At 41.5% G+C, this 22,105-nt stretch overlaps 1 protein-coding gene across 1 annotated transcript; it reads left to right on the top strand.

The window, feature by feature from the left end:
- Positions 1 to 11: 11 nt before the first annotated feature.
- On the top strand, positions 12 to 21,557 carry LOC115329798. Its single transcript, XM_040212037.1, has 6 exons — positions 12 to 141; positions 1,954 to 2,099; positions 13,710 to 13,864; positions 19,641 to 19,714; positions 20,036 to 20,113; positions 21,433 to 21,557. Exons 1-6 carry the CDS (start codon positions 12 to 14, stop codon positions 21,555 to 21,557), a joined length of 708 nt encoding a protein of 235 aa, XP_040067971.1.
- Positions 21,558 to 22,105: the final 548 nt, after the last annotated feature.

Raw genomic sequence — 22,105 nt, forward strand, 5'->3', positions numbered from 1 at the left:
AGTGTAAGGTAATGGCCGAGAGTCCCACGAACACTTTAGGTTACAGAATCGAAACCTATAAAGCAATTTGCAGCGAAGCAAATACTCTGGATAGATTGTATGGCAATAATCAGGGCGAAGAGCACCCGAAGTACGGTTGTGGTATTGAAACAAAGCAACGCTCGTTGTAAATATTCCGAAGATATCTTAAGAAGGTGCAATAATATATATTGTCTTAATTCAATCGAGCAGAGTGAAATGGGATGGCGTCAGATGTTTACTGAAAATACCCCTCGGCTTAGCAGAAATACGTCATGTTTGCACTTAGAAAAAATGCAGAATATTTTTTTGCTTAGCTTTTTAATATTCCTTCTAGGTTCACAAGTGGAAGTTAGAGGACTTTAGTTGGTAGGTCGGACAGCCTAGATACATTTGTAGAGGTGGATTCGAATTTAGCTACCACTACAAATATTTATTTATTTATTTCAATACCTAAATCTAGTCTGAAATATTTTCAATTAATTTCAACCTGCATGCCTGATTATTAATTAGCATGGACTTTGTAGTTCTCTTCCCGACTGTCTGATTAAATGTGTACCGGTGGATGCAAAGACATTGTCTCTAGTAGTGATTTATTTTCCATAAAAATATACTAGGATCATTTTTATTATTGCAAATATCCTAAGCAAGTACAGCGCATTCTTATGACTGAGTACGTTTCCAGTTGTACCACACTTTTCTTATCACCGAGAATGTTTCACGCTGTGCCACATTTTCCTTGACCTAAAGGTTGTTTGAATGTTAGGACCTGAATGCTTGTTCATATTGTATAAGAATAGGCTGGGAATTTCAACTTTTAGAAAATATTACATGAGGCGGTGGCACAATGTATTATAGAGCCGACTTTAATTTATTTTTACCTGTGACTGAGAAGTTAAAATAAATGTATTTTACATCTAAATTTTTATAAACAGTACTACCATGTGATCACGTTTTATGCGGAGACATGTATCGACGCAACCAAAAATGTTTAAACATCTTTGGTGGGATTCATACGTCTATACAGCTGGCTAATAAATATGAGCAAGAACAAAGGTGATATTATAACAATGTGTGAACATATGGAAGGGCACGTGCTGCGTAACAATTTCAAGTACAGCTGCACTAAAATTAGGAGTAATAACATTTGGCATTCTTTTATTACTAAGTATCGTACACTAGTCCATGTTTTAATCGCTATACTAAGATATCTCTTAGTGAATGTTAATGAAAGAAAGTAATTATGGCGTTTTATTATTAGTTTAGGACTTTAAAAGAGTTGGAGTCACAATCGCCATTAGGGTGCCGAATGCGCAAGTCTCGAATATTTATGCAAAAATAGGAAAATCAAACTCCGAAATTTCTAAAATATCGCTTCCCTAAATTCGGGGCTTCTCTGATGAAACTGTATTATATATAGATATATTTTTTTAAATCACAATAAAAAATAAACTAAAAGTGGAAAAACAACGGAAAGCCAAGCGTTGCGAAGTAAAAATTTCCGGCGGGACTCGATAATATTTTGCTGTTTAGGTATCCTGTTTTCTTCGTGTTTTTTACGTGAGCGAAATTGCAATATCCGCTATGACACGGTTTCACTGCAATGACAAAGTAGAACCCAATTTGATTTAAACAAAAAGAAAGGAAAATCAAGGAAATGCAAATTGTTGCCAAGTAAAATTTCCCGTGTGACTCGAAAATATTTTGCTGCTTCGGTTTCCTGTGTGCTTCATATTTTTGAAATGAGCGAACTTGCAATATCCGCTAACACGCGTCTTCATTGTAATAACATGATAGAACCCAATTGTTGTTCGTGCTTTAAAATAAAGAAATCTAAAACTGTTTCGTGGGAAGGTTATATGTTGTAGAGGTTATAGAAGTTACAATATAAAACCCAACAGAATGCGCTCTCGCAATCAAACCGGTCTCACAAAGCTAAATTACAAGTCACGAAGTCAACTTCAATCATGGCACTGGCATTGTCTGCCGTAACTGGACTGATATGCCTGACTTTTTCAAGTGGAAGTCAGTCATGGCCAGAGCTCAATCCTGACCTTGAGCAGTACCAGGACTTTACAAAGGTCGGTATAAATAGATTTTAGTACAACAGGAATATAATTATGAAATGATAACGCAGTGTATTTTCATATATTTTCTGAGACGTTTGTCTTCAAACTCCTACAGTGTATGCAAATCAGTCTATAAGAGACAGCTGAAGAGGTTCTTGTGAAGAAAAAAAAAAAACTTTAGACGTAAATTCTATCGCATTGTTGTCCTGTGATTTTGAATATTAAAAGCATTTGACCTGAACATATCCATAGACGCGAGAAAAACAGAAATCATAACACTGGATGGGACGTCATACCAGCTTTGGCGGTTACACGTAACGAACAATAGCGTTACCGCTAACGCGTTACTTTTTTCGGTAACCTTGTGCCTTTTCAAAACTGTTACGGGTAACGCACTTACATTACTTATTCTGAGTAACGTGTAACGTAGTTACGTTACTCGTTACATATTCTTCCAAATACTTAAAAGAATTGCTGAAATGTCTTTCGAGTTTCAAGGCGCCAAGCCCTAAAAAGTTTGCGTTTTTTGCGGGTTTTTTTTTTGTGAGAATTTAAGGGGAACCCTAAAAACAGATCAGTTAAATATTCTTGGTTTCTGAATGGACGTAATGCTTCTTGAAATATGGCACTATTGCATACCTGTAACGTCAAAGAATAAAATATGGTATTTTATAATTTAAAAAAAAATGTAAAGCAAGCATAGCGTGTGCTACTTATTAAAGGTAACAATAACTGGTTTCTTTTATTTGCAAGTAACGAGTAACGTATTTCGTTACTTCTTTTTTTTTTTTTTTTTTGGTGACGCCTTCACACTGCATCATACCTAGAGGCTTCAACTGCCTTGCACGGGCCGCGTGTCAAGGAACGCGTGCAGCGTTTTTGACAGCGGATGTAAGGCTTAAAGATTGACTAACTGCGTACTGACACTTGCCAAGGATTTTATTTGTATATGACACGTCGTGCAGAATATGCGGCTGGCAATTCGTTTTCTTTCCGCCCGAAAACCTCCGACCGAGAACTGGCCGCCTTGAGTCGATTTCGCTCTGTACTTCATGGCCACGTGCCGTTCTCTTTGGTTTAGGGCCAGCCACCAAATTTATTCAAAGTTTCGGGTCATCGAAGACCCACACTCAATAATAAAAGTAGAAAAAATGTATGACACCCGATTTTTGTTACTTCTAAAAAGCCGCAAATACGTTGATTTTAAGAGAGAAAGTTGCAGAGAAAAACGGAAGCACACTGTGAATTCTTTGAGTAATTCTCAACATGGCGTCGTGTCTCGAGAGTCGTGGGCTGGACGGTTGAACGTATCGGACTAAGCGATGGCGGCGGACGATGGACGTGGGACCTCTTGTTCAGGACCGTCGTTCGCGGCACCGGTGAATATGCCTAGCTTCGAAAGAGAAATCTTTTATTGATCAAACATTATGGATTTACTCCGTACGATACGACCAATCACCAAGCTGATTCGCACGAAGACGGGGCCAAGTCGTCTCCCCTTCTCCTGGCTGAAGACATCGCTCGTTTTACAAACACGAATTGGTAAAAGCTCGAAAAACACGCAAACGTCAAGCCCCAAGTGCTTGACCTTTCTGTATTTCGTGAGACGTGCGACGTGCGCGTTTTTCGTCTACTCCGCACAACCGAAAAAAAAAATAATAAAAGAAACCGCGGTCGGCTGATTTCCGCGTGATTTCAGGCAACTCTCCTCCTCTACAACTCTTCTTCCTCCCCACTCCACTTGCGGTTTCGCTTTTGGTTAGTTGTGTTTTTTTTTTTCTTTTTTTGCCTAATTAAAATATACGTGGCTCTGTAGGGAAATATTGATTAGGTAGTCTTCTGATACCACAAAAAATCGCATGGAAAAATATATTTTTGGGGGTGTCAGTGCCCCATTAAGAAGTGGCGAAAATGTTCAGAGGCCGGATTCTCAACGCGAACTTACGCCGAAAGAAGTGCATACGACAAATTTGAGAGAAGATCCGTATTCTCAAAACAAAATTGCCGTAACTTTTGCACAGGTTACGACAGAATCCAACGACAGCTCCGAAGCTGTCTTACGCACTTTTTACGATCAAATAAACATGGCCGACAGCGTCGTTCAGTTACTTAATCGCGACGACCATCGGACTTTTTTTAATTTTTTACGTGCTATTCACGCGCGTCCCGACTTTAAGCAGCGAGAAAAAAGCGAAACGTACATGAAATCTAACACGACGAACATGAACGCTGGATCCACAAACACCCGAGAAAAGCAACCTAGGCAACGATCCCACCGACCAAGCGAACTCGGCAGAATATAAGCCCAGGGTTGGGCAGAAATACTCAAGAATGTATTTGGAAATACAATTACTGGGATACATTAAAATAGTAGCTAAAATACTGATACTAAGATACATTTGTAAAAATGTATAGCGATACGTATCGGAAATACATTTTAAAAAGGGGCAAAACGTATTTGGAAATACAAATACAGGAATACATTATAGGGAGGGCAGAAATACAAATACAGAAATACTGATAGTGCAATACATTTTCCAAATGTTTTGAGACGCCAACTGAGATGAAGCTTGAAGTTTGCAGTAAATGTTTTCGATCCCGAAATTACCTTCCTGTAGGCTTGGCACTTTGCCTTGAAGGCAGTGGTTTCGGACGACAAGGAGTCTTCAATGGGCCCAGAAAAACGTTCCATCAAGGGCTGACCGCGGTCCCTTCCATGACGTCCTGTCTGTCTGACGAGGGAATCCTGTCAACATTGATCACGTGATGTCACGGTGGAATGAACTAATATTCTTTATCTGTAGGTGTGGCCTTGAACGTAAAACTTTACCACGCTGCTGTATGAAAGGACAATACGTACTTTCGTTGTAGGTTACCTAGCTGAAGATCGTGCAGGCAGTGTCATTTGGAATGTCTGAGAATAGTGGACCACCTGAAGTACTTGGAATACATGTCTCCTACTGTTACGGTTGAAAAAACGATACGGTAGCATCCCTGTTCTGAAGGTCCTTACTGCCAACCCTCCGCCACCGACGCACGGATTTCAGTCCTTAAGTTTTGCCTAGCATTATCCAAACAGAGACCTCGTGGAGTGGGAGCTGATATTGCCGGCACAGGTGTGAGCTGTCCGAGAAACAGCGGTCTCGAGACGAGTCGCGGGAGTACGTAGTCTGGGATGGCACAGCGAGGCCACTTCTGGCCTCCTTCAGGGTTTCGGACCACCAGAGAAGCGGGTCACGTTCACGTCGGCTGATGACGTACCCTTGAGCCGTGCAATGTTACGGGCGCAGCCGCAGATGCATTCGAATAAGTGTTGAACTTCACAGCGTGAGTCTTCCTACTATTTTAAGTTAACCACCGCCAGGCTTGTGCTGCAACGGAATATGACTCAGATTTGCCGGCTGGGTGTACTCTGTACGCTAAGGCGAGAGAGACGGTTAACAGCGGGTGTTGGATGCCAGCAATCAATGGCTCAAGCAATCCCTACCTAAGGACCTGCGGCAGAAGATGCTCTGACTTCACTCCTGGCACGCCACCTGGTTCGAGTCCCCGACTACGCAACAATTCTCAGAAGAGCGAAGAGGACGCATAGAAAAATAGTTTGCAGAATCAAAAGGAACCTTGGTCAGCATAGTAACAATGCCCCAGCCACTCCTTGACTCTGGTGCCCTCAGAAGTAGAAAAAAATGCGTTCGGACTTGTTTCTTTTTCTTTTTTTTTCGGGGGGGGGGGGGGGGGAGTATTTCTCAGGAAATGTAACGAAATACATTTCATCCTGATTGTATCGCGATACAAAAAAACATTCCAAATGTATTTCGATACAGGAATACAGATACTGGTGAAAAAATGTATCGCGATACAGAAATACAGATACGAAATGTATTTCTGAAATACTATCGCGATACAATTGTATCGCGATACTGCCCAACCCTGTATAAGCCTATACTTCGTTTCATCCTACGATTGACTAAAGACCAAAGCCACGGGCCGCCAGGTCCAATCACGTTCCACGCTAAACTATGACACGCTTGGCGTTGCTTAGGTTTGGACGAATAATGCTCCGAATCCAAAAACGCTGCGTCATTTTCATAGCTTCAACACTGCAAAGAGCCAGTAAGCCGTGGCTTTCTTTGCAATGTAAAATTGTTGAGTCACTCATTGCTCGATCCGAACCACTGTCGGCTTATTCCCGTCGGTGATCCGAGGCGCGGGCACCGATACGTACTTAAAGCGGAATACCACACAATGTCTAAGTGGCTCGTGATTGGATCTGGCGGTTCGCAGCTTCTGCCTTTAGTCCATCGTAGGGTGAGATGAAGTATAGCAGGCACTCCGACCTGGGGGGTTCCGCCGCAACATTGCTTTGACGATCCTTGGCCAAGACCGTCTGCCTACGACCGTCTGGCTTGCTGAATGGAATATGCCCTTGCAGACCCTTCCTGTACGAACAGTTTGATCGCGGAACTAAATTTCCAAGGTCAATCTATTCCCCTTGTCATCTCGGTCTCTTTGGTTTCCGAGGCAGCGGTGACGACGCTGTCGTTGAAAAGGGACTCTCATTGATTCTTTCTCATTGTTTTGTGTGATATAGAACTCAAATAAACGCCGTAGTGATTACCTTCGCAACATGGTATGTACACTTTTTTATAAGTTTGCCATTTTTATTCTGACACGAAGCTAAGTCACTGTCGAGTTATAACAGTTTGTGGAAGCTACGCGATGACGGTCCAACATTTCTTTGCCGAGTGTTACGTCAGTATCAAGTTGCAATCGTAAAAGATCGGCCCCGAAGTGCTTACCAAAACGCGCTCTAACAGAGCGAATCCAGCACTTCGATCAAACACGCGCGTCTGCTTCGAGTGTGAACGGGTATTAGCGTGGCTCTTACTGACATTCGTATAGTTCAAACGTATATTTTTTAACGTCGCGTCGCTCCTGCATTTCGGAGGCCGCGAAAAACGCCGCGGTGGTTTGTTTCTTTCTATGTCGCTCTGCATGACGTCTGGCACGGGGCTTTTACCAACGATGACAGTTGTGTTAACTTCGTAGCGATCGAGTTCGTAGCAGTCAACGTAGTGCTTATCGTGTTAGCGTCGATATATCACTGCACGGGCACGAACCCCAGAAAGCGGTGGTGGAAAGGCCGCCTGTGTTTATAAGAAACAGCTTGAACACTGAACATTTACACACAGACAGGAAGGACATACACAGAGCTGACTATCAACGAGTAGTTAACCTGTGTTTGTTATTAAAAATCTACGTGTTCCGAACTATGCCGGGTTCTCCGATTGGGTGTTCGTGTTGCCGACGACACCGTCGCCGTAGCAACAGCGCCAGAAGTCGTCATTTCTCCGAAAGAGGTCGTATCTTTCCTCCTCTCACTTAAGAACGCGTTTGTGAACACCGCTCTCGCCTCATCTTACAATGATAGTAACCTTACGAACTTTGTAGCTAAGTTGTCGTAAGTAAGACGTTTTTTTATGAATCTGGCGGCCAGATCTTTGCATATTACATTACGATTCACTCCTACTACCAAACGCGCACAAAAGAAAAGGCTTAATTGTTTTTTGTTTTTTTTTAATTGCTGTTGCGGCTACTTGGTGCATTTTATCTGCAATATAATTTTGATGTTCTTGATTCTCGAGTCCAAACTAAAGACGATTTAAGTACTTTTTCTCAGATACCAAAATGCTTCAATTTTTCTTTAAGGAGCAATCATTGAAATTCGACTAGATGACATTAACCCTCTTTAGGAGAATGAAGACAATCTCATCTGTTTATTAATTTTCTGAAACAAATTCGCAGGGAAGCAGAATTGGTCTATAAGTCACAAGATGTCCATTTTCTTGCCCTACGTAGCCGAAATATTAAATTGACCTAGAAGTCTCGTGACATTAATTTCCCCTCCAAATTTACTAGTCAAGCTGAACTGGTTTCTAGGTGGCGTAAGTTAGCTTTGTGTGCTAAACGTCAAGGTTAAGTGAAGTAGTTCGTTTTAAGTTAAGCTAGATTGTACATGTAAGGTATAAGTGTCAACTAGAACCTAAACAGGAAAACACAATGGAAAACACTATACACTTGTTGCGATTGCAAGAACTTTACTTGCGAGTGCTGCGCCCAGATAAGTGGAAGATGAACAGTGGTAGTCGCCGATATCTGGGGAAGAGGCAGAGGGGAGCCCGGTAGATTCACTGGGAACGTTTTGTTGGTTCATTCTGGCTTCATATGCTGGTCGATGCTATCACGTCTCAGTCACCATTTTGTAAGCGCGTTGATTGTTGAGGACATTGTTGAGATGAGGCGAATGAAAATGGCAAAATGAAGTGCCTCTGTCTGCTCCAGCGTTAGCATTACAGACTTAAACCAACGAAAACTATATGAAAAGTGCAAAAGCCAAAGAAAAAAAAAAGAATTCTGTTTAAAATATTTAATTTTATTTTTTTCAAAATTTACGGTCACCCCAGCCCGAAAAACGGTCCCTGTCAATCAGCGGCGTTCTCCCCCTTCCCCTCTATCTTAAACCATTTTTCCCTTCTCCTTCTTCGGTCTTCGATTTTCTCTTCTTATCTCTTATCTCCACCTCCGCTGTTCTCCGTCCTCTCCTCTTCCCTTGCATCAGGTATTGTTAGGTTGGGTTGGTTCAGGTTGGGACATTTGAGTTTGTGTCTGGAAAATAACTGGCTGGGTATTTTAGTTCCCTTCATCCCCATATGTTGGTGGATACTATGTCGGATTTACGATGATGAAATGTAAATGTATATTGGGATAACAGAAGATTGTAGCCAAGTTTGATTGAAGGTTGAAGAGACTGAAGAACCCGGACATGACTCAGTTCTGTCTGTTTGTTTCAATACAATGTTTCATTCCTGCTTACCGTGATCCCTGTTTTTTGTGCTTTTTTTCGCAACGTGCAGTGTTTTTTTATGTTTTAATAGTATTGCTGTCACTATTTTTATTTTCCTTTACTTGACCGTACTTTTTCAATTTTTCTACCGTTTAAATTACCTCGTTCTGGCTACGCTCATTGTCCCTTTCACAAGTATCTCCTTTGTCTGGCTGCGCAAATATGTAAACAACCGCTGAGAGGAGAGGTTCGTTTTCGTTACTTAGTAATGGCGGGCAGGGCACAGATGGTTTGTCGGTTGGTGTTACGAGTAGTTTTCTTTATGATAACTTTTAATGTTCGTAGGATTTTTGTTTTTCTTACCTTTTTGTTGAGTAATGTCTCCGCCCCAAATGAGTGGCAAGGAATACATTTCCCTTCAGCCCACCTTTTTGCAACGTCGGTAAGATTTTCTTTTTCACCTTTTAATTGGGCTAAGCTTAGCCCTAAGTGTTTGTGAAGTGACACTTTCAGTTCACTCCGCATTTTGCCAAAGTCAGAAAGCTCTCTTCATATATGTATATATTTTTTTTATTTTGATAAATGGCCAGCATTCTTTTTTTTTTTTATTTGGATAAAGACACATCTTGTCCTGAAGCAGCCTGGAGGGCAGCCGGCACATCCCAAGGTTGTACTCGGCTCCTAAGTTGAAGAGTTGGTGCGTCTGACCCAGAATGATTTCACCTGGGCTCGGACTTGGTCGCACAATTTCTTCTGTCCTAAACAACCAACGTCTCTACAAACCAGTTCGGTTTCCCCGTCAAATATGGCAAAAAAAATTGATGTCACGAGTCATGTGGCCATGTGAACTATACACCGATTTTCTTTACCCGCTATATTTAGTGCGAAAATTGACGTCACTTTACTCGACGTCACCTTGCCAGCTCCTTTGTATATAGTATATTGATCCACGCGACATGCTGTAGAAGACCATGTAATATTCTAAACATATTAAAACGGTCACTTCCTATATGTCGAAATTTATGTATTAGAAGACTAGGAAGGCAGAGGTCACTGCCAATTTCTTCAAAGCATGAAATACCTTTTATCGGAACCTTCAGTCACGAAATTTTGTCCGTCCTTCCGTGCGTCCCTGCATATTTTGCTAAATTTAGCCGAAAATCTTACGTCACTTGACCTGTACACAAAGTGTAACGATTTACGCCACGGCTTGCCTACACGTCAACTGAGTTTCTCCGCTAAGTTTAGCGGGATAATTCACATTTTGTGTCCTAAGCCTAAACAAGATTTCCCGCTAAATTTAAAGGTGAAACTAACGTCAAGTTGCCAATACTCAACTTAAACTTCACAGGTAAATTTAGCAAGGGAAATCGACGTCACGTAACGTGATGTCACGTGACCTATACAACAATTCAATTTGCAAGCAAAATTTAGAGACAAAGCATACATTACGTCACATGTCAATTCCAGCTCCTCGTCCCTCTACACCCTTTCCCCTCGTTTTCTCTCCTTAGCCGATACCGTTGAAAGTTGTTCTCATCATCTGCTTTCCTCCCCTCACTCCTCTTCCTCTCCCCTTCCTTTCACTTTCCCTTTCGTTTCTCTTCTTATCCCGTCCCAAATCTATTAAGGTGCGCCCTGCTGCTCAAGTGACAAATTCGGTTTTCTCATTAAATTTAGCAAAAAAAAAATACAGGGCGTTTCTCGAAACACGGACCAAATCGCTCCTTCAAAAACTACGCATCACACACACACAAAAAAAAAAACGTTTATGCCGTAAGGGTCTTTGTCAAAGGGCCATTAAGGAAAATGATTAACTTTCAATATATATGGGTAGTTATTTATTTTGAGTACTTAAACTGTTAAGTGGTCATATTAAAGGCATGGTTTCACTTATAATGTTGTTGGGCATCTTCCAAAACTACTAAATAAACCCATGTTACAGAGATATAATGAACACGCAGCATTTTATGGCGTTCAAAAAAAAAAAGCTCAACTTGGATCTAAATTTTGTGTTTCGCTCTCCCATCGGTGCGCATCTCCGCGCCAGAAATCCGCTCCCTGCGGCTAGAACGCGCAACGTGCGTGAGCCACCATGCATCGCACGTATGAGAGGCTGATAAGAAAGACTCCGGGCTGTCACATCAGATTTGCCTATATGACATCGGTGCCAGTGTGAAGGCGCACCATGACTCGCAATACTTGGCGGCGCAAGACCGTCGCGCGTTTTAGATACGATAGGCGTGGCTGTCCATGCAGAGATCCGCTCCGATAAGAAACCGAGACCCAAAAAGGCGTCCCTACTTGTTCATTTTTTTTTGGAACGCCGGAAAACGCTGCGGGCTGCTTATATTACTGTAATGTAGTATTTAGTAGCTTTCGATGATGCCCACCACGATACTAATCGAAATCATGCCTTTAAAATCAGTAATTAACAATTTAATTACTACAAATTTATTATTTTCCCAAATATACTAAAATCGAATAAACTTCCCTAATGGACCAGCTGACACAGACCACTACGGCATAGATATTTGTTTTTTTCGTACGATGCCTAGGTTTGGCAGGAGCGCTTTTGCTCGAGTTTTTGGAAACCCCTTCTATATCCAACATGAGGAAGGTAACGAAGAAAAGAAGACGGACACCCTGTGTTATGTTCCTTATGGCGGATATTGCTACCAACATGCTAGATTTGCACTTAACTTTTTATGTGTAACGCAGCACACACATTCCCTCTCTCGTTTTTTCCTTTTTATCCCTCTCCCAATCCCTCTCACACTCCTATTTGCCTTTTCTTCCCCTCCATCCCCCACTCCCTTCCTGTTTTCTTCCTCCCTCTCCTACAGTTCCGTCCCCCCTCCCCTCACCTAACCCTACGCCTTCTCCCTCCCAGGTCAAGTGACACACCAATTTACTTTCCCCAAAATTGATAAATTTATAGTTTTTTTACACACGTAACGATTGTTTAACATCTACCAAACAACTGAAACATTCTCTCTTGAATTCTGAATTCCATCTAGTATTTGGAGTTTGAAGATAAAGATCGTTATGCATTTTTTGTATCTCTTATGACGGAAATTGCACAAAAGTAATGAATTTGGAAATTGTCTTTTGTTAAATGCATTTTTTTTTAAATCAAGTCGCCAGTAAGTCATAGAAATCTAAGGTATCATATTTGGGAATGATTGTTAGAGAGTGAAAAATTAATTTAACAATTGTCTACATATTTGAACTGAAAAACATTTAGTAGATATTTCAAATAGCACATTACTTCTTTTAGTTTAATAAAATGGACTAATTAAATTTGAAGTCTAGAGGATGTCTGAAATTCCGAGACTCCATATAAAATGGGCCGCAAGAATCAGCACCTGCACGTAGCAATCTAAACTTTTCGTCAAAGGTGTATTTCACAGGTGGTTTTCTCCTATAAAATTCCAAGGCGCGGCCCCCTTTGACTACAAAATAGGGCCAAAAGATTCGCCAGGGTCAACGGCGGACAGCGATGCAGGCGACCGAGTCGAGTGGCGGTGCACGTTTGGTGCACGTATTGAGAAATGGCGTCGGGAGCGGCGTCGGAAGTTGCAGTCGAACAGTGAAAGAAAGCAGACGACACGCAGACGAGATCTGTCGGAAACAAGGGCGCCGTCGTTATGCAACCGCGTTTTCCTTTATTTTTATTCACGTTTCGCTATAATCGCCCGCATTTCTTTTGAAACCAAAGGTACATTACAAAAATATTAGGATCATTTGAATATACCACGATCAGCGCGGGCACTCCAGAAATTGTTTTTTAGAAAGCAAACCGGAACCTCTGACCGGAACAAGGAGGTAGCGCCATCCATCAATACGTACGCCAAACGCTCCCCGCCACTCGATCCGGTCGTCTGTGTCGCTTTCTGACGTTGACCCTAACAAGTTTCTTGGCCCTATTTTTTTCAAATTTATAATTTTTCAATGTAAAACCCATTTCTGCAACATAACTTTGATGAACAGTCTAGATTGCTACGTGCAGGCGCCGATTTTAACGTCCCATTTCAAATCAAGCCTCGACACTTCAGACACCCAGTAGAATATAACAACCTCAATTTTGCTATTGCTGTTGATCAATAGTGGTAATTACAAATTCAAAATGTAGGTATACGATTCTAGAGGGAATGAGTTTTTTAAAGAATATGAAACGAAGAGCATCGGGTGTCAGGAAAAGAAGACCACTTGCGGTGCGTAATAAAATAAGAAGTCTGGGGAAGAAAATGTAAAAGAAATGATATCGTACTTCGCATCAATCGCCATTAGTTAATCAGCATTTCTTCTCTGATGCACACTATGCTGACCTCCCAGCCAAAAAAAGTACATACAGTGCTTCGAGCTGTCAACCTGAGTGCCTTGATTACAAAAAGGAATATTAGAGTTTGTTGAACTTATATGCATTAAAACCAGAAGGAGCTAGGCCAAGTGAATATACCTTGGAAACACGCAGCGCTTTATGTGTTAAGCTGTAATGTAGCATTAAACGATTCTTAAAAGTATAACTTGCATATATACTCATTTTATTCAGTTGAAGCTCAAGAAGGTAGGGCGAGGGTAAGACGGGTCGAGGAGGGGGAAGCAGATGGAACGCTGGAGCGTTCCTTCTGCTTCTTCCTCCCTGACCCGTCTTACCCTAGCCCTACCTTCTGGAGTTGAAAGGACTATAGTCGTTCCTTTCCAGAGTATACATGGATGATTGCTTCTGTTGATTTTAAAGTTAACAAAGTTGTTCGAACTTATTTCCGTTCCAGTGCTTTCCGCTTCAAGAGAGTTGGTACACGATCTACAGAAATTATGAGTCTGACCCAGTCTTTGGTGGATCAGAGAAGTGCATTAAATACACAGAAAGCGGACCACCCGTAAATGGCGCCTATCCTCTTCATTTCGATTTTGGAAACCAGTCTGGGTAAGCAAAACCTATTACTACAACATATTTCGTTTGTATAAGCAGCAAGATTGTTACAGCCATCACATCTTATCTTTTGAAGCTGGACAAGCTAAAAAAAAAGTAAATCAGCCGCGGAGAAACAATCTCAAAGTAATTTTAAGGTTGCATAAAAATATGGGACTCTTTGGCTCTTTGTAGGGTGTCCATATCTGGTAGTCCTTCCGTTAGCAATATGTTACTGTAGATGTTCTTTTCGTAAATTAAAGCTTGTACCTAACTTTCAGGTTGCATAGGGTAGCAGGGGTTGATTCATTCATAATTCTATCATATGTAAAACAATATCGAATAGTTTCACGATGGTCGAATACGTTACATATTTCAATATAATATGTAATAATGCCAAGCAATAAAGTAAGAATAATTTACGTATTTTAGAAACATATTTGAAAACAAATATCTCCACTTGCATTTTTATTATCGGAAATACAGTAATAGGGGAATGGACATAAAATTTCAAAACAATAATAAAGGGAGTAAAAACAATTGAAATATTAATCTTATTAATAAAAAATTGATAGCGACCTATATTTCCAAAGTTTTATGGTACACACAGAAAATAATTCGAGGAGCAACCATTATTTTTTTATAGAAGACATTAAGCATATTTTATACATATCAATGTCCAGTTTCCTTTCGCCTATTTAAAATAGTTGATATACATGTGCAAACAATCTTTTACATGTTAAAATTGTCTTCAAGGTATCTGTGTTTTGCGCGAAATGCTCAACTCCACTACCACGATTCTTTTTTATTCTCTGTTTGGTTCGTTATACTGTTCTTAGTAGAACCACCAATGACAATGTCTATTTTTCTTCCGTCTGTCTAAACTTCGCTTATGTATATTTGTGAAGTTTCTTAGTATATTGTAAGCATGTTTAAGTATTTTTCGCACTTAACCCCAGAAAACACCATCGTAGGAATGTCCTTGAGGGTAATGAACTTGAATACATCGTTTCGGGGAGTGAAAAACTTCTATTAACGCAATTCAATGGGGAAACTAATATGATGCATGCGTCCTGTGACATCAATTTCCCTGCCGTATTTTCTGGGGAAAGTGATTTTGTATTCATATCTATGACGTCAAACCACGTGACTTTTCACGCTGAATTTATCAGGGAAATCTACTTGGTGCAAAAATCACGTTATACCGAATTCCCCGCCAAATTAACCGTACGAACTGAATCGCTGCATAGGACACGTGATACCTTGTCACGTGACGGAAAGTTTTTTTGCTTTATGGAGCTTTAAAACCGAATCAGTGTGGTAACGTGAAATCAGGTAACTTGACATCGATTTCCCGCTAAATTTAGCGTGGAAATTGAATTGGCGTATAGGTCACGTGACTTTACCTTACCCGCTAGACCCAGCTGCGAAACTATATTAGTTTATAGATCACGGCACTCCAAATAGAGTGACATCAGTTTCCCCGACAAAATTAAATGGGAAAATAAATTGGTGTATAAGTTTCGTGGCAGGACTCGGGACATCAAACTTTCACTAATTTTAGCGAGGAAAGTGTATTGGTGTTTAGGTCAAGTAGCGTCAATTTCCCCCGCTAAATTTAGCGGGAAATGAATGGACACATAGACGAAAACTGAGACGGACGGAGAGATAAAGTTTTGGGATTTGGAGTTGAGGGGGGCCCCATTACAAAGCATTGCATGCTTTAAAAATCGTAATAGTTGAAGATATATTCTTTTTCCTCTGTTTTGTTTAAACGGAAGCCTTCTAAAATAATTGTGTATTTTAATTCATTCTATCAAACACTAATCCAAAGTAATTGTAACGCAAAATATGCAATATGTTAAAACAACTTTCGGAAAAAAGAAAAAAAAAAGAAATTCGGGGAAGCCACGGTAATTTGGTTTATGCAGTGAAGTTAGCACAACGGGACATATTATAGGGGTTATTCGTCACCATAAGTTTATTAGTTAATTAATATACGTTGATTAGGTTTTTATTTACCGAATGATGATCACATTTTTCCTATTAGCACATTACTGGGCGCCATCGAAAACTCTGAATTTGTAACTTTTGGAAAGACTTCGATCGTGTGCGAAGCGCGGTTGTATGTTAATATAATTACTCAAGCAAGATGCGCAGCTCTGGTGAAATGAATAAACGCCGGTGCAGTTATTCCGTCGTTTATCCAGATTTTCTCCCCTCCCCTCCCCTCCCCCCCCCCCCCCCCCTCCCAGCCTTGCGCCTATTCGAGGAGTGGCAGCTAGCTAGCGAATTATCGTTCTCTCTACGCGTTCGAAGTTTTTCTAAGATTTAATGATATAGTGGATTTCAATGACGCTCAGTGAGTTTGTTTAGTTTAAAGTCATATATTTATTTGCATTAATTAAAAAGTAATTAACGCATTCTGTTTGTTTTGACAACATATCGGAACGATTAAACCCTGGCCCTATAACTGACGGCACAAACTGAACTAGGAAAGCTTTCCCTGATTTGTGAAGACAAAGTTGTAACGTCAACAGAAACATACTCAGTACTGGTATCTAAACGTAGTTTTTTTTTTTCTCTACTATACCTGAGCGTATTGGAAAACAAAAGAATGAGCGCCTAAGCTTTGTCATTTTACAGACTCCTTGGTTTACAATCTTATAACTCTGCCTCGATGTTCCTCACTAGAATAATTACTAGGATATTGCTTAGAACGCAGCGTGACACAACAAACGACTTAAAAATAAGCTTTGACGTGATAACGTATTATGGGAAGGGGTGCTTGTACAGAAACCTCTGCAGCAAGAAAAATGTAACACTGAAAGTGCGTAACAGAAAGCTACAACAAACGATATTTCTTAAATAAACCATAAAAACAGAAAAAAAGGAAGGACGTTTACGATTCTCTGTAATGTGATATTAGAGCGCAGTTCTTGAGGCGGAGGGGGGAAGGGTGCCATGGGGAGGGTCTTGAGGGGAGGCTACATGGCGGTGAACACTGATTTGATTAGGTAGACTCTGCCGCAAGAAGACAAGTTGAATCTTGAGGCCAGATACCTGTTGCCCTATTTTTGATATAACTGCCCGCCCCATTATGGCGGTCACTCATGCACAATCCAGAAAGCATTCGTGTTTCTAAAACGAAAGGAATCCCCGCCAAGCAAAAAATCTTGAAAATCCTCAAAGCTCTTTGCAGTTCAAAACATTAAGCCGTGCCCCCAAAAGACGGGCATAATATTCAAAGCTCTTAGTCATTGCGAAAACACTGTTTGGGTGCCGTAGAAAACGTTAAACTTCGTCAGCCTATGCTGAGACGGACACCACCTGATTTCCGAAGAGCGGGAAACCTCGTGTAATCTCAAAGACTTTTATTGGGTCGAGGTTCGCCGTGTGGGGAGAGGCGCGCCCCACACAGCGTAGGCGACATTCGGCGGGGCTTCGAAGATAGCCAGTCTGAATTTAGTTCTTGCATTACGAAACAATAGACTTAACACGAAGAGGCGACAAGGGCCAGCACTGTAGAAAATTCCTACAAAAATAAATTCGAGATTTAGGTACCCATTAAAGGGCAACTCCGGCCAAAACGCAATATTAAATGAGTTACTGGTACGGCTGTACTGACACAAAATACGACCCCGGCCAAAATATTACGTCCGTGGGACGCCGCATTCTCAACTGATGCCGATAATAAAAATGCGACCCGCCGCGAGCCGCTGCTCTTTAGCGGGCGGCCAGTGTTTTGCCGTTTCCTAAAGCAACATTGGGCCATGACGTCAGTATCGTTCTCTTTTTTTCCTCCGGTCTGGGCGTTGCGCGGAGTGCGCTTCTTTGAGCCGCTACCACCGCTACTTCGGCTTGTGATTGGCGTGTTTAGCCGTTGCATTTATCTGTAGCCCGTGTAGCTTCGGTATAGCCTTTTGTTTATTTGCTTGTGAAGATTCCAAGACTCGTTTTACCAAGCAAGTCGGTGCACCCAAGACAGCCCAGCCGTTCCTCGAAAGATGCCGAGTACAACTGTTAGCGCTGTGGGCTGCTCAAACAACCCACTGCGCAACACGGAGGTGCTTTTTCACAAGTTTCCAAACGACCGGAAATTAGAGGCTTTTACGCGTCCGAGGAAAAAAGAACGAAAAAACAGACGCGTACAGCCCAGCACACGAGTGTTCGGGCGCCGCGGCCCACGCCGGAGGGCCTCAAAGCTTTGTGTCTGGGACTGACCCGCAGCGCAAAAGCGAGAGAACCCCCAATGTTGTACGCCAATGGCAGCGCGGCGTAGAGCAACGCCCCTTCATCCACGGAGCCCCGATTACAATTTAGGCCTAGCGAGGAGTACGGAAGACCGCACACACGGCAACAGACGCCGAGTACGGCACCGAACGAGTTCACTCGTTTTCCAGTCGCTAGCATTTGGGTATACAAGCGACGAGTACGGCAAAGCGCACGCACGGCGGCGGCCGCCGAGTATGGCAGCGTACGTGTTCACGGGTTTTCCAGTCGCTAGCTTTTGGATATACGCACTAACTCTTGTTACATATGCTGAATAACTACCACGTATACAGAATTAAAACAGAATCAGCTTACCTCCGATCTTCAGACGGCTAGCGCTACAGATGTAGGTGCCGCTCGGCCTGCGTACTCGTTAAACGAGAACGACCCTGACGTCACTTTCACAAGGCGGCTGATTTCCAGTGTTGCCGGGGCCTCGAGCGGCTAGTTTCGATTTTGTTGGCCGCACCCCATACAAAAGCTTGAGCCGTCGATATCTTTAAAACTACGCACAATAACGAGTAAAAAATTACACCTTGCAATTCAGGGACGCCAACTGCACTAAAACAGTCAAAATTCTAAAATTGAAATTATGGACCGGAGTTGCCCTTTAACAATCAATCCAGCCTGCATATCAGTGTACAAGGTTTACACCAATTGTATGAACTCAGGGAAGCCAAACCCGTCGAGCTACGCAAAAAGACACTGATGCCGCACACGATCTAAAGCTTTAGATTGGTTTAGTGATATATGAACACCACGAAGGCCTTGAGATATTGCATACGCGAACAAATCGTGCATCAGTAATATTAACGTGAATATATTCCTTCCAGGAACACAGCATATGTTTGAGGTGAACCTGCAATATACGGCGTGCCCTCTCGGATTCGCTTGACAAACAGGATGTTAGCATTTGATAATCAGCGTTCAGCTAAATTATAGGCTTCCACGCGTTCGGTGATGTGGGGTTTCCTCCTTTATCAACAATATTATTCGCCCACGCCTAGTGAAAGGTGGCGAAAGTGCAGAGTTAAAAACTTATTTCCACAATTTTTACAAACGTGTCGCCTGTGACACGAAAAAATATTGTGGAGCTCCTATGGAAGCCCTTCAGCGCCGGAAGCGGAGCGTACTTTCATTGTGCTAAAATTGTAAACTAGTTCATGCCGTGTGGTGGAAGCGGTCTAGGTTTCAAAATGTAACAGCCAGAATTTCGGCGGATTCTTCCAAGAAAGGCGTCCGTCTCCTCAGAGAAGCCAGCTGCTAAAGTAGCAGCTACATTGCTATTTTTCTCTGATGCAAATACGGATGAGAAACATTCTATAAATCAAGTTCAATATCTTGGGAGCAAGAAGTATTTGTGCCGTCTGGCATGGATACATGTGGGATTTTATTAAGGTGCACTCTGCTCACGGTGGCAACAGGTACCTTAGCTTTAGAAACTCAAAAGAGTATGCATTTTTTTCTGCGAAGTATATATTTTGATTTCTAATAGTTTCGTCTCGCACTTTTTACCCAGTATGGCAAGCACGACACTTGAGTCGTCCCCTGGATACACGGGCAAAAACATATTGAGCCTTACTCCTACAGGTGGTACGTATGACTGAAATGTCCAAATCCCAAATTTCTTCAAAATATTTTAAATGTGTTTTTTTACCTAATTGAGCCCATGTAAAGTTAGGTAAGTTTGTTTATGTAGAGATACCAAAAATGTTTTTCTATTAGGCGCTTGAACTTACCGAAATATCCGATCTACAAAGTCATAAAAGACCAGTATTTTATAATATTGAATACGCTATTTCTCTTCTGACGTTGTTTGTGTGTCAGGTTTTTGCAATTATTGTTTTATATAAGACAGGGATATGCCGGATAGCTCCCACTCAGCTTGCGCAATGTTTTCTTATATATTTGCAGGAAGTACATCGGTGGAGGTATACGGCGCATATGCGGAGTGCGAGCAGTGCCTCGTTCTTAGGAACACCTACATCAGCAGTAAGAACTCTTTCATATCAAAACGTGCAACTTGTGTGTTTTAAAGGAATGGTGAACCGAAATTTGGATTTCAGAAAAAACAGTGCAGGAGATTTAGGCGGAACGCTACAATCCCTCTAACACTAGTCGTAAGGCGATATCTCAAATGGACGGCCGTATTTTTTTGAAAAAGAGGTCCAGATTGAACCAGGCCGACGAGGCGCGTGACGTGAAGATACCTTGTTTTTTCCTCTCTTCGCGTCGTTCCTTCAAGGCCGCGAGGTGGAGAAGACACGAGGCCGTTCCCTCTCCTTCTCGGAGAAACATGACGTGAACATTTCTGTGAAATGCGCCTTCTTTTCTTGAAAAATACGGTGATCCGTTCAAGATATTGCGGTATGAGTGATGTTTTGGTGTTTGTAGCATAATGTTGCACGCTTTTGCCGCGTGTTTTGTGGTATCCACATTTCGGTTCAGCATCCCTTTTAGTTCCCGCAGCCACTACATGCGAAACAACTTTAAACAGTTGCAGTTCTTTTCTTTTAATTTGTGATTTTGTGTTAGCTTTTATGTTTGTTTTTCTATGGTTTTACCCAACGTGTTTTCGCTCTTAGTGGTTGTTAAAAAAATTATGTGATCCCTATAGACAGCCTCCGCTAAAAAGTAAGGAACACTGCCCTAAAGCAAGTGAAAGCTTTTAAGATTAAATATATATTTTGTGTGCTATTTTCGACTCCCAATCTTCTAAAGGGTGACGACCGGTTACGAGTTTCACAAATGTTGGCTTGAACCTCCTCATTACTAAATTTTTTCTCCTATAAACTTGTGATTATTCCAAACCTTTCAGTCAAGATTTTGGACCGCAAAACCATTTTTTCTTGCTTTTGTTTCTTTCCTGTTGTAAATAAAAGCCCGGGACACAATTCTGGCTTAGTACATCTTTTCGATGCACTAGACTGGTGTGCTTAATTCAAAAACAGCCCAATACAGAGCAGTGAGAAATTATAGGAATGGCACAGGTGAGGTAGCCCATTGACGTCAGTCACAAATGAACACATCATGGTACAAATAAGTATGACTTGAGATACGTTTCTCACATACACGATATCGATATAACACCCTCCTTCTGCTAGGAATCGATGCTGTCAGCAAAAAGAAGGAGGGGAAGGTTCTGAAGAATTTAGATTGTACGCAAGCCTTTAAAACTCATAAATTATATAAACCATGCAACCCTGTCCTAAATTGTAATCAGAGTCAGACGCGGAAAACGTTTTGAAGACCCCTTTTACTTGAGGAATGTATTGATAGGCGCAATTTTCTAAGATACTTGAATCTTGCAGATACAGCGTGTGCTTTGCTTGTGCCCGAGTCAGTGTTGAACAAGAACACCACCTGCTGTGATTTTATTTTTGACCTTCTTTGCGGCACAATGGAGAAGTACTACATCTACGATGCAAGTTGCTAGTTGTGCACGCTAAGCATGCTACTCTCGCCTGACAAGAGTGTAGTGAAACCGTTACTAGGAAAATAAAGACCTCGCAATGGTTTTGTGGGATTAAAACGCTTGTTTCATTTCAGTATACGACTTTACAAAGCTAAGCGTTTATTAATCCGCAGTAACATTGTCACGGAAAAAGCGTATACCTGATAGATTGACAGATATGTAAAGGTGAATAATATGAATTAAGGAAAACAAGTGCGCCTTCAAGTAGATCTAAGATATTAATATTTGTATTTATTAGTTTGTTATATCAATTGAAGACTAAAATCTTGAAAGCACGGCTAGAAAACTATCGTTCTAAGAGCCAAATCGCATAAAAAACATTTAGGCAACTCTAAAGTCACGGGATCTTGAGAAAATAACTCCAAAGTTTTCTTATGGTCGCCATTTTATTTCATATAATGCAGAGTTTCTCCGGGACTTCTTTATTCTTGGTGAACGCCCCTAAATTTTCTAGTGGCGGGACGCTTTCAAGAACGTTTTCTTTTTTATATACCTAGATTTCTATACCC

Source organism: Ixodes scapularis, unplaced genomic scaffold (genome assembly GCF_016920785.2).
Source record: "Ixodes scapularis isolate PalLabHiFi unplaced genomic scaffold, ASM1692078v2 PGA_scaffold1__304_contigs__length_218370807, whole genome shotgun sequence".
Taxonomy (NCBI): Eukaryota; Metazoa; Arthropoda; class Arachnida; order Ixodida; family Ixodidae; genus Ixodes; species Ixodes scapularis.